Source organism: Halichondria panicea, chromosome 1 (assembly GCF_963675165.1).
Source record: "Halichondria panicea chromosome 1, odHalPani1.1, whole genome shotgun sequence".
Lineage (NCBI taxonomy): Eukaryota > Metazoa > Porifera > Demospongiae > Suberitida > Halichondriidae > Halichondria > Halichondria panicea.
Window position 1 is genome coordinate 12,150,384 of NC_087377.1, and position 13,091 is coordinate 12,163,474.

General features: G+C 42.1%; 2 protein-coding genes across 2 annotated transcripts; both read left to right on the forward strand.

Moving 5' to 3' along the window:
• The first annotated feature begins 2,796 nt into the window (after nt 1-2,796).
• LOC135349037 (mucin-17-like) lies at nt 2,797-5,936 on the forward strand. The gene is made up of 6 exons (XM_064547489.1): nt 2,797-4,057; nt 4,123-4,434; nt 4,479-4,754; nt 4,864-5,046; nt 5,101-5,316; nt 5,499-5,936. The coding sequence occupies exons 1-6, from the start codon at nt 4,003-4,005 to the stop codon at nt 5,711-5,713; spliced, it is 1,257 nt and encodes a 418-aa protein (XP_064403559.1). The 5' UTR covers nt 2,797-4,002; the 3' UTR covers nt 5,714-5,936.
• A 4,184-nt stretch (nt 5,937-10,120) lies between these two features.
• LOC135348765 (mucin-2-like) lies at nt 10,121-12,442 on the forward strand. The gene is made up of 7 exons (XM_064547086.1): nt 10,121-10,233; nt 10,295-10,609; nt 10,674-10,946; nt 10,998-11,180; nt 11,240-11,455; nt 11,655-11,858; nt 11,920-12,442. The coding sequence occupies exons 1-7, from the start codon at nt 10,182-10,184 to the stop codon at nt 12,183-12,185; spliced, it is 1,509 nt and encodes a 502-aa protein (XP_064403156.1). The 5' UTR covers nt 10,121-10,181; the 3' UTR covers nt 12,186-12,442.
• The last annotated feature ends 649 nt before the right edge of the window (nt 12,443-13,091 follow it).

A 13,091-nucleotide genomic window follows, 5' to 3' on the forward strand; every position in this document is an offset into this window, starting at 1 on the left:
GGAATTTCTTGTCCAAAGGTGTCTCCTGCTTTGTCTCTACACAATATCAGCTCTATAGGTGTTGCAGGTAAGTTCATGTGATTGCATGTGTATGAGGCTAAATCTTGAGGCCTAGATTCTATAGCTTTAACTTAATTAATTAGCAATAGCATGTCAGGCATGTACATGCATGATTGTACATGTATAGAGTTGGGAGGCAAATAATAGTGATTGGAAGCATGCAGGTAGTGACAGTTAAATTTGAGGCATCAGGCTTGAAAGGTAATGTTAGCATCAGTAAGGAGTTGATGATTTGATGATCTTGTCCCACGGTAGCCTCGGTCCCACGCCGATTTTTTTTAATAGAACGAAGTTGAAAAATACGGCCTGGTATTGATTGTATCTGGGTGTGGCAGGAACCGGAAACAAAAGCAGAGATTCTTCACACTTTGTTTCCTGTCATATTTATTTCCCCATATATAAGTTTAGTACCGTAATTTAGCTCTGTGCATGTATGCTCTTGAGCAACTAAAATCTAACCATAGATTGTCTATATAGCTAGCTAGCTAGCTATGGCAAGTTTAAGTTGTTCAGATTAACGTATACATTGCCTTGCTTCACAAGAAGGCCCCACTCTCATTGCAGAACAGGCCCAGCTCTAGCCTCGATTCAAGGCCGATTAAAATACGGCCTGGTACCTATTGCAGGGGTGATAGTGCGCATGCGCTTCAAATTACCCAGAATATGGGTAATCGTACTACGAACGTAAAACCTTAGTAAATTATGCCGGAAATTAGTCCGTTTACTAAGAATATGTTCCGTAATACTTTATCTCTATGACTGAGTTCTGTGAAGCTGTGGCTTATGCCGTCTATTGCGTTGGTCTAGAAGGCTTGAAAACTAGTTTTAAGACAGAAGAGGCTCTCATCTATGTCTAGGCTAATTTTAGAAGAAAACTATATCTCAGATCATATTTTTCGGTATAAATTATACTATGTTTAATTTGCTGTTATTTTCTCTACCAAAAAGAGGCGTCTCTAATGTCCAACACGAGTGTAGCATGTCCTGGTGAGGCTGTTTTGTTCACATGCTCTTCGCCTGGTACTGCATTGATATGGCAAGTGGATCTACTATCACCATCAGCAGGGATGTCACTGCAAAGTATCTTTCTTCCCTCACAAATTGGTGTTCGAAGGACACTTGGATCTAGAGTGATCATGCTTGAGGCTGTTAATTCTTGTGATCAATGATGGTGAAACTCTGACTTCCACTCTCATCAACCTCAATGACGTGTCTGTACTGGATGATAGCAATGTCACCTGTACTGTTACTAACAATGGTCCTATGTCACAGCAGCACACCATCATGGTTGCTGGTGAGTATTTATACTTCATATAAGCCTGTTGAGATATTTGTATAACTTTCAGTTGTCCCAACACGTCCACTCAATCCAAGCGTATATCCTTCATTCAAAACCAGCCCAGTTCGTCCATTATCACTCTGGAGTGGGACCCTCCCTCCTCTACTGGTGGTGTGTCTGTCAGCTATATCCTCACCGTCTCCCCAACACATCAGATCTCTCCGGGTCACCAGTCACCATGGATACCACCTCCACACAGATCACTATCTCCTACAACACACCCTACAATGTGACCATCAGAGCTGAAAACTGTGCTGGAATGAGTCAAGAAAGTTCAATTGTGGATCTATAAGTAAGCTATGGTGACTGCTGTCATTGATTATAGGCTGCAATTGTATATAAGTATAGGCTATTTATGGTCATAAAACATATACATAATTATTCCTTCCTTATCAATCAATGCAGTTGTGTGCCCCACTCCATTTACTGCTGCTGGTGTGACCATCACCAACACACCTCCTTTCACTATTGGTGGATCCATGCTCACCTTCACTTGTAGTAGAGACAATGAAGTGAGAACCTCAACCTGTGGCAGTAGTGGATGGTCTCCTGACCCTGGGACCTTTGAATGCAGAACAGGTATCCTATATATATGTAGCGGATTAACTGTGTAATGTTGACCTCATTATATCTCCAAGTTACCTGTGGCTCTCCTGCCACACCGTCCAGAGGTAGTGTGGACGTCAATAGTGGGACACCACCCTTCTCACTAAGCTCAGAAGTCATCTATCGCTGTGATGAGGGACTGTTCCCCCCTGATGTGAGGACCAGCACATGCACTGATGTGGGGGGTAGGGGAGAGTGGGTGGAGAATCCTGGGAGCTTGGTGTGCAGGGAGAGGCAAGGTGAAATGTAGCTGTTTAGAGGCAATGTCCTTCGAAAAAGCTTATTTTGTAATTTCTGTGACGTACAGTTGTATTAGCTTACGTATATACCACCCCACCTTTGTTCCACATTTTCAATGGCAGGTTATTGGTTGCTCGTATTAAGCTGATTGAGATCAATACAACATATCTTTTCTGACCGTCCATATAGCCAACTGCTCTCTTCCTCTTGAGCTGTGCAATGGTGCTATAGTGGACTATGAGAGGTTGAATGAGACAGTGTTGGAGGGAACAGTGCTGACCTACCAGTGTGACAATGGATTCTCACTGACTGGACCCAACTGTACCATCACTTGCACTAATGCTGGTGTCTGGAGCACTGAGCCTGAGGCAATCATGTGTATAGTTAATACTAAAGGTCAGTAATTGTTTGCTATCCCAAAATACAGTCATACATACTCTATCTCACAGTTTCTACCTTGTTCTCCACTTACAACTGTCGCTATCAGTGTGGTCATCACTTTCATTGTCACTCTAGTCATTGGATTCCTCACTGGACTGCTGGTGATGCATCTTTTCTGGCCTCGATCCCAGCCCCTCTCACTAGAGGGCCTGGTAACCACCGTTTGCGTGTGGGTGGATTCAATAGTTAATACCAACCATAAAGCTCTTTGTAAAATATCAATTAACCTTTTGTACTATGGTCACCCATGTGGTTGATTAAACTATTAGTGTCAAGAGAGAGAGAAATCGCCATCACAACTCTAGGCTCATACGAGGAGCACTGATCTTACTGAGATGGCATCAAACAAGCGTCTGGAAGCAAGTAGATTTGCCAGAGCCGGTCGGTACTGACAGAAAAACGCCTACCACTCTACCACAGTACAAAAGAAGACAAAATCTGATTTTTCAACACTGAAGAGAGCTTGAGCAAGAGCAGAACAGAAGTAGAAGCCATTACAACAAAACTAGTCACTAGTCTAGGCCGTAAATGTTGTAGCCTCGAGACCAGCCGTTCGTTATCTGAAAGAACGCCTGGTCAAGTTCCAATGTAGCACTCGTTCTATGGTCCAGGAATTTCTTGGACCGGTAATTGCCCGCAAAGGTCCGCCCAAGGTGTATTACCAATGAATATCATTATGATGCTATAAAATGCTGACTCAGCTAGAACGAGTGCTACATTGGAACTTGACCAGGCGTTCTTTCAGATAACGAACGGCTGGTCTCGAGGCTATAAATGTTGTAAGTAGCTGTGTTATTCTGCTGTGATTTGTGCAATGACATCATTGTAAAATATACAATATACTGACTAATTTACTAAGATATCTCGATCCCCAAGATCTTGGGGCAACTGACACATGCGCAGACAGTGTATACCAGGCCGTCTTTCTCAACTGAGAGCGGCCTGGAATCGAGGCTACATCTTTTCTTTTGTAAGAAGGCGGTGTACTTCCCGGCAACTGAAGGACAAGCTAACGTAGCACCCACTGCACCACAGCTGTTCTTGTTTATGAGGTGTCACCCAAAGAGGAGATTGAACTGAACACCAACCAGGCGTATGGACCATTAGGACTGTAAAACTTAATACCAACAACTAATAGACATCTAGATAGATCTAGTTGTTATATGGTTGACTTTAACATAACATGTATATTTTTGGCTGTAAAACCTATTGTCACATTCTGATGTGGTTTTTCTGACTTCCTCATGATCAATATATAGAAAGAGGTGTGTTTCATCATAGATCAATAAACTTAAGTTGTAGCTATAGCTCCTGCAATGCAAGTACAGACAGTTATTATTATCAGCATCCAGCTGTTTTCTCTTGCTGCAGGTAAGTTTTATATACATAGATCATCATAATATACAATGTTCACTGGAGCACACAATTTTTCTCAGCCACACTGACATCCACCCCCCCTGTGGCCTGTCCTGATGACACTGTCACTTTCACCTGCACTCTGCCTGGTATCTTCATACGATGGGACGTCACTCCACCACAAGGCCAAAGGTTTAGCATATCATTAAGTATCAGCAACACTGATAGCACACGAGGTAATCCAGCATTCCATGGTGTTCTCACTGACTCCAGTGGAGGAATGCTCACTGCCACTCTCACCTCACAGTCTGAGGCCTCAACTGCGGAGGGTACTATGGTGGAGTGTGTGGGAGAGAACTCACGAGAGGGTCCTCTCACCATCACTGTGGCTGGTGAGTGACTGATGGAGTTCTATTATTAATCATTATACCCACAGATCCACCGTCCCCTACTCTCAACGCAAGAGTGTCCTCCACTCAAAACCAGCCTAACTCATCAGATATCTCTCTGGACTGGGACCCTCCCTCCTCTACTGGTGGTGTATCTGTCAGCTATGTCCTCACCATCTCCCCAACACCTCTCTCCGGGTCACCAGTCACCGTGGAGACCACCTCAGCACAGATAACTGTCTCCTACAACACACCCTACAATGTGACCATCAGAGCTGTCAACTGTGTTGGAATGAGTCAAGAAACTTCAATTATTGATCTGAGTAAGCCATTTCATGGGGAATGACGTAATTGATTCTAAGTTTTATTTGACTGCAACTGTAAGGTCATAAAACATACGTACTTGGTTATCATACTATTAAATCAATGCAGTGGTATGCTCCACACCGTCTACTGCTGCTGGTGTGATCATCACTAACACACCTCCTGTCACTATTGGTGGGTCCATGCTCACCTTCACTTGTAGTGGAGACAGTGAAGTGAGAACCTCAACCTGTGGCAGTAATGGGTGGTCTCCTGACCCTGGGACCTTTGACTGCAGCAGTCCAGTTACAGGTATCATACATGGTCAATTAACTCTCTAAAAGGAATGTTGATCTCATGCATTAGATCCCCAAGTCAGCTGTGGTTCTCTTGCTGCACCGTCTAGAGGTAGTGTGGACATCAGTAGTAGGACACCACCCTTCTCACTGGGTTCAGAGGTCATCTATCGCTGTGACGATGGACTGTTCCCCCTTGATGTGAAGACCAGCACATGCACTGATGTGGGGGGTAGGGGAGAGTGGGTGGAGAATCCTGGGAGCTTGGTGTGCAGAGAGAGGCCAGGTGAAACGTAGCTGTTTAGAAGCAATGTTTTTGATTTCCTTCGAAAAAGTTCATATTATAGATGTACAATATTAGCTTACGTACACCACCTTTGTTCCACATTTCTTAAGTATTCAATGGCAGGTTATTGGGTGCTCGTATGGATCATTACAAACATATCATTTCTGACCATCCCTATATAGCCAACTGCTCTCTTCCTTCTGAGCCCTGCAACGGCGCTATAGTGGACTATGAGAGGTTGAACGAGACAGTGTTTGAGGGAACAGTCCTGACTTACCAGTGTGACAATGGACTCTCACTGACAGGACCCAACACCATCACTTGCACTATTGCTGGAGTGTGGAGCATTGGGCCTGGGGCAATTAAGTGTGTACTTGTGACTGAAGGTGATGGATGAGCTTTGTAATTGTTTGCTTATCTACTACCGGTATCCCATCTCACAGTTTCTACTGTCGCTCCTTTGTTCTCCACTTCTGCAACTGTCGCTATCAGTGTGGTCATCACTTTCATTGTCAGTCTAGTCTTTGGATTCCTCATTGGACTCCTAGTGATGCATGTTTTCTCTCATAAGAAGGCAGTGTTCTCCCCGGCAACTGAAGGACAATCTAACGTAGGACCCACTGCACCAGCTGTTTCTGTTTATGAAGAGGTGTCACCCAAAGAGGAGATTGAACTTAACACTAACCAGGCGTATGGACCAGTAGGATTGTGAAGCATGAATTTTGTTTTCGTACCCAAAACTGTCAGTATAATTATAGCTTGCTATAATTATTTTATGGTCAGCATGCTCATTTAAGCTAGATTTATAGTACAAGTACGTTGTATAGTCTGAGTTACGTATTAATCAATAATTATACATCTGTTCATTAAAACCATCACATGTTTTGTATCAACAAAAAGCAATAATCAAACTTGTCCTAAAGGAAATGCATCACAGCACATACATAAATATTGGTACTGAAACAGCATAATTATCAAGAAGTTAGGATAATAAGTGACTACATGTATATACATACAGTGAAACCTCCAGGTTTCAATAGAGTAATCTACATGTATAGATATATAATATTATGCTTTATGAGTCAATTTATGCTACAAGTTAGTATTGGAGCATTGCTATTGTTAGCCTCGATCCCAGGCCGCTCTTTCTCGAAGAGAGGCCTGGGATCGAGGCTAACAATAGCAATGCTCCAGAAGGCCAGTGAAGGAGGCTATGCTATTGTATACTTAGTCTAGTTTATAGTTAGTTTTGAAAGGACGTGCGAGACTATCTATAATAACAAGTTGAGGTCGATGGTTGGAGGTGTTGCCCATTGAACATCAAACATACAAAAGATATACAGCTAGCTACTTTATAAATAGTAAAGGGGTGAAGGGATTGCACAACACAATGGGGGAATTGCAATACATGGAAAGTGACCTAATTAAAATTGCACTGTAAGTAAATATTCACTATATACATCTGTTCCTGTACACTTAATTGCACGGAGTGAGCGAAGTGAGTACGTCCCTTGTACCTATAGTGTTCAACGTCGCAATTTGTACGTATGTTGTTTGTCATAAACCATCGGCACACGATATGGGACTCGAGACCAATTCTACATGATTTTATTGCGCATGCATGCGCACAACAATAATGTTGAATGAAAGTTAAATTTTGATTCCTCTGCTGCTGTGTGTCCCACACTATGTGTTTTAACCATCACAAACACATGCACCTCCTGTCACAATTCATGGATCCATGCTCACCATTAGTCACTTGCCATGGGTTGGAGACAGGAATGAAGTCTCCTTAACACTGGGACTTATGATTTACTGCTACATTATCATCTATTCAGCTCTAGGTGGCAGGGCTGCTGCCTTTGGACCTACAGTATAGCTATATAGTTGGCTGTTGGAGGTGTTGTTGGCGGTCTGTGTGTGCATGGTGGTACTGATTGTTGTAGAGCTCATAGTTTCACCAAGAAAAGAGTTTATGTTTTATGATACATTTGATTTTTCATTATGACAAGTGAGGCAATGATCTGTCAATGAGATTGTCCTAGAGGCCACACTGAGTTGCAGTCAATCAGGTTTATAAGAATCGAAACCGATATGCAGAGTAGCTATAGCTACTTGTTTGCACTAAACTGTTTGTTTGCATTCATCTCTATTGTCAACAGTTTGCTTTCAAAAGAATGTATCCTTCAGCATCTGGCTAAACAAACACCAACATGTAGTAATACTATTCTCTTCAGCCCACAAAGTAAGCAATTTAGTCATTAACGATCTTTACTTTGACATGGTAGAGCTAGCTGCAGGAAAAGTCAACTCCATATTGGAAGTCTGGGACAACAGCAGCACCATGCATACATGGGTAAACATAATTTATTGCTTCTTTTAGTGCTAGATCTAGGTCCCACTTGCATGGAGAGGTATCAGACTATTAATCTATTATAATTATGTATGTCACATTTTGCTTTTGCTAATCATTTGCCCTGTTAAATATTGTGAACTTGTTGGTGAGCATCTTCTGTTAGCAGTGATGGTTGCATGTCTCTCACTGACAGGTAGGAGGTATGAATGCATGACAAGATTGTACTTCATGTGTGATTGAACCTGTTCCATTTCAATACAGAGGCCTCTCTAGTATTGATTCAACACAAGTGTGGTGTGTCCTGGAGGGAGAGGCAGTTCTGTTCACATGCTCCGGTGTGCCCGGTATTGCATTGAGATGGAGAGTATTATCTGTAATTAGTAGGTCCTCCAGCAGAGTCTGGGTGTGTATGTCAGTACAATTCTGTAGTTGATAGAAGGGACACATTTGGATCTGTAGTGATTGTTTGAGGCTGTTCTTGTGATCAGTGATGGTGGAACTCTAATGTCCACTCTCATCAACATCAGTGAGGTGAAGTCAGTCTGTACATACTGCATGCATAATGATAGCAATGTTACCTCTTAATCTCTCCATTAAACCCAAGAATATCCCCCACTCAAAACCAGCTCAGCTCCCTCCTCCTACTGGTGGTGAGTCTGTCAGCTATATATCCTCGTAATTTCTCCAACCATCTCTTCAGGTCACTAGTCACCGTGGAGACCACCTCGGCACACTTCAATATATCAAACATTCCATGTTGGACATGACCATCAGACATGACCATCAGAGCAGTTAACTGTGCAATAGCCGTGACAACATGGTGATGATCCGTTCTATTGATTAGTTCTTAATGCTTCTGGAACCAAGGTGTCCGGATAATCGAGGTTCTACTGTATATACATTTGGTGCATGGGTGTTTTAATGTGGCGGTTTGGCAGATTTTATCGAAAAATCGCCTAGTTAAAAACCGTACGCCAACTGCAGGGTGTCATACAGAGTAGAGGGGGGGAAAATATAAAGGAGCGGATCCAGGAACTTCAAACAGGAGGGTCTAAATCCAAACATTGCTAAAAAATGTTTTTCAAGACTCTGTTACAACATCGCTGATCCAGGACATGGGGAAAAAGTTTGATTGAGGTGTATTCTGATTGGTTTTCCATGGGATTGCCTAAGCGTTCTGATTATACACAACTAGTACCTGAATGCACATTTTAGGGGGGGGATTTCAACCAGAGGATATCTCCTTTCCCCCTTGCATGTATGAAACCCTGACAAGTCAGTTCAAATGGCTCATTCACCAAATAATTATAATGACCCGCCAAATTTTCCAGTTCTACGGTATAGTTTCTCCTGGCGCCCCCCTATCGATTTCCTCACTCGGCTCCTACATGTAGTTTACGTTGTCGTAAGAAACCAAAGTATACTTCCCGGCAACTGAAAGACAAGCTAACGTAGGGTCCACTCCACCAGCTGGTCCTATTTATGAGGGGGTGTCACCCAAAGAGGAAATTGAACTGAATCAATACTAACCATGGGCTGAAACTCGTATAGCATTCAATTATTATGCCTCGAGGCGTATAGCCACACGAGGGATACGGTAAAGCTGACTGTGTGTGTGTGTATGTGTGTGTGTGCGTGTGTGTGTCTATTCTAGCTGCAACTGCCCAACAGCTACAATGAACAACATATAACAGGCCTGTCATGTTTTCTTGGATTTTGATTCATAGATTTGCAAACTAAAAAGCATCTTTCTCGACCAGGCTCAAAAATAGGGTCTGTCCAATTTCACCGTACAGAGTTGTTTTGTCTGCGCCACACGTTTTTATAGTGGTGCTCGAAGTAGCTGATGAGTGTTGTATAAGCCGGCTGTGAAACCACACACTGTCGACACAGCTGCATCTTTTAGAATTATCTGGTTTCGCACATTGTTAATTCTAACCACTAACCACTGTAAACAGTCACTGAGACCACTGCACAATAGCTATTTGTTAGCTACAAGAGTCAGAGAAACAGCTGAAAGCTGCATGTGTGTACTGCCAGAAGCAAGCCCTTGTGAACTCTGACTTCATTTCAGATACACCCCTTTTCGAATTCATTGAGCGGAAATGCAAAATACTATTTGTACATTGTAGATCTACTTGTTTCAGTTCTATCCTTGAAGAGATTATTAATTATTCATCAAGCCATATCAGATATAATTATCTGTGCTGCTCAAAGTGTGTATGCGTTCAACAATAATTACATGATTATACAAAGAAAACTCTTTTCTAATACTTTTTGAGCGAAAGTAAATCATGGCGAGAGGCATTAGCTATAGCCTAGCACAGTTTACAACATTCGTTATTCTGGAATTTTGTTTTTTTATAGTTGTATAATTATGGTTGACTTCTTCAACATTAATCAACATTCTGATGTGGTTTTTCTGACTTCCTCAATAGAGGGTGTGTTCAATCATAGGTGATCAATAAACTTGTTGTTGTACCAGCTAGTTATATATATAGCTCCTGCAATGCAAGTACAGACAGTTATTATCAGCATCCAGCTGTTTAGTCTTGCTACAGGTAAGTTATATCATAGATCTGTACGTGTTAATCACTGGATCGAACACACAATTTGTTTCAGCCACTTTAATATCCACCCCCCCTGTGTCCTGTCCTGATGACACTGTCACTTTCACCTGCACTCTGCCTGGTATCTTCATACGGTGGACGGCTACTGATACACAAGGCCTAGTATCTTTGTTCAGTATCACATTGAGTTCCAGCAACACTGATGAGACACAAGGTAACCCAGCATTCCGAGGTGTTCTCACTGACTCCAGTGGACCTCTCACTGCCACTCTCACCTCACTGTCTGAGTCCTCCATTGTAGAAGGTACTACAGTGGAGTGTGTGGGAGACAACTCACGAGAGGGTCCTCTCACTATCACTGTGGCTGGTGAGTTCTTTGTTTGTAACATAACAGTGCGGAACAAGTATCACTGATTATAATACACCCATAGATCCACCCTCTCCTCCACTCAACCTAATAGTGTCCTCCATTCTAAATCAACCCAGCTCCTCTAATATCACTCTGGAGTGGGACCCTCCCTCCTCTACTGGTGGTGTGTCTGTCAGGTATGTCCTCGTTATCTCCCCAACACCTCTCTCCGGGTCACCAGTAACCGTGGATATCACCTCGGTACAGATAACTGTCTCCTACAACACACCCTACAATGTGTCTATCAGAGCTGTCAACTGTGTTGGAACAGATGAAAGTTCAATTGTGGATTTGAGTAAGCTAATGTACTCCTTTATACGATATTGATTGCTTCTCTTTAATACAGTTGTGTGCCCCACACCGTCTACTGCTGCTATGGTGACCATCACCAACACACCTCCTGTTACAATTGGTGGATCCATGCTCACCTTCACTTGCAGTGGAGACAATGAAGTGAGAACCTCAACCTGTGGCAGTAGTGGATGGTCTCCTGACCCTGGGACCTTTGACTGCAGCAGTCCGATTACAGGTATATAATCTTAATTACATAAATTTGTACATGCTTCTTTTCATTGGTGTCCTCATTAGATCCCCCAGTCACCTGTGGCTCTCCTGATGCACCATCTAGAGGTAGTGTGGGCATCAGTGGTGGGACACCACCCTTCTCACTGGGTTCAGAGGTCACCTATCGCTGTGACGAGGGATTGTTCCCCTTTGATGTGAGGACCAGCACATGCACTGATGTGGGGAGTATGGGAGAGTGGGTGGAGAATCCTGGGAGCTTGATGTGCAGGGAGAGACCAGGTGAAATGTAAATGATCAGAAAAAAATTTTCCGCGAAAAATAATTTCTGTCGATCTGCATGGTCTGTCTACAATTGTATTCAATGGCAGGTCATATAATATTGGGTGCTCATGTTGAGCTGATGACATACAAACATCTGTCATGTGCTATAGTCATAGTATAATCATATTATATTTTCTAACCGTCCATATAATTATAGTCAACTGCACTGTACCTGTTGAGCCCTGCAACGGTGCTATAGTGGACCATGAGAGGTTGAACGAGACAGTGTTGGAGGGAACAGTGCTGACTTACCAGTGTGACAATGGACTCTCATTGACTGGACCCAACACCATTACTTGCACTAATGCTGGAGTGTGGAGCACTGAGCCTGAGGCAATCATGTGTGTGCCACCAACTGAAGGTGATATATATATAGATGAGCTTTGTAATTGTTCGCTATTTACCGGTATCTCATCTCACAGTTTCTACTGTCGCTTCCTTGTCCACTTCTGCAACTGTCGCTATCAGTGTAGTCATCACTTTCATTGTCACTCTAGTCATTGGGTTCCTCACTGGATTGCTGGCGATGCATCTTTTCTCTCGTAAGAAGGCAGTGTACTTCCCGGCAACTGAAGGACAATCTAATGTAGGACCCACTGCACCAGCTGGTCCTGTTTATGAGGAGGTGTCACCTAAAGAGGAGATTGAACTCAACACAAACCAAGCATACGGACCAGTAGGACTGTGAAACTCATTCACTTTAATATTCAACGAGTTATAATTAATTGTGATCATTCTGGCATTTCATTTGTTCTACAGACTATCATGATAGAGGCTATAGTGTTTTACCCTTCGTATATTATAATTATATAACTATACGTAGAGATTGTCTCAATATAATAATTTATATTGCATTCCCTAATACAGGCAGGAGGTTATTTTTTGCTGTAAATTTGTCATTATTATAACGTGGTGTTTTTGACTTCCTCAATCAGAAATAGAATAAAGTGGTGTGTTTCTTTATGAATCAAGTGATTAAACTCGACAGTTATTATAACTACGCCTCGGTGTGTGGTAGTATGCGCATTATATATACCTATAGTATAATCTGTTGTTTTCCTTGCAGCTTTCATTATTCAGTATGAGGTACGTAATGTTGACAATGTAAACAATATAGCACTGCATCTGTTCATATAATTATTTAAACTGATGAACAAAGAGTTAGAAAAAACAACAACAATTAAGAGAATTAAGCTACATTAATTATACAACAGTTACTGTTCTGTCAGATTCCTGCAGCAAATATAACATTGTAATTTTCTTACCAGCACTAAAGCTTGTCAGAAAATAAGCCAGAAGAAATCTCAAAAAGATACTCACCCATTTTAGCTTTCAGTACAATATTCCTCCCACTTGTAATCAATTATCTATTACTGAATTGCACCTCATATCATAATTATTGTCATCCGGAATTTGAACTCCTCTCTGTTATATAGCAACGTACATTTGCATGTATGTGCTTTTTGATTCTTTACAACTGTTAGACAGTCTAATCAATTCAATTCAACTTCAATTAATTCAACAGAAACACCATCATTCATGGTGTTTCTCTTGTTTCCTATGCAAACAATTTTATATTGAGTATATATAGTGA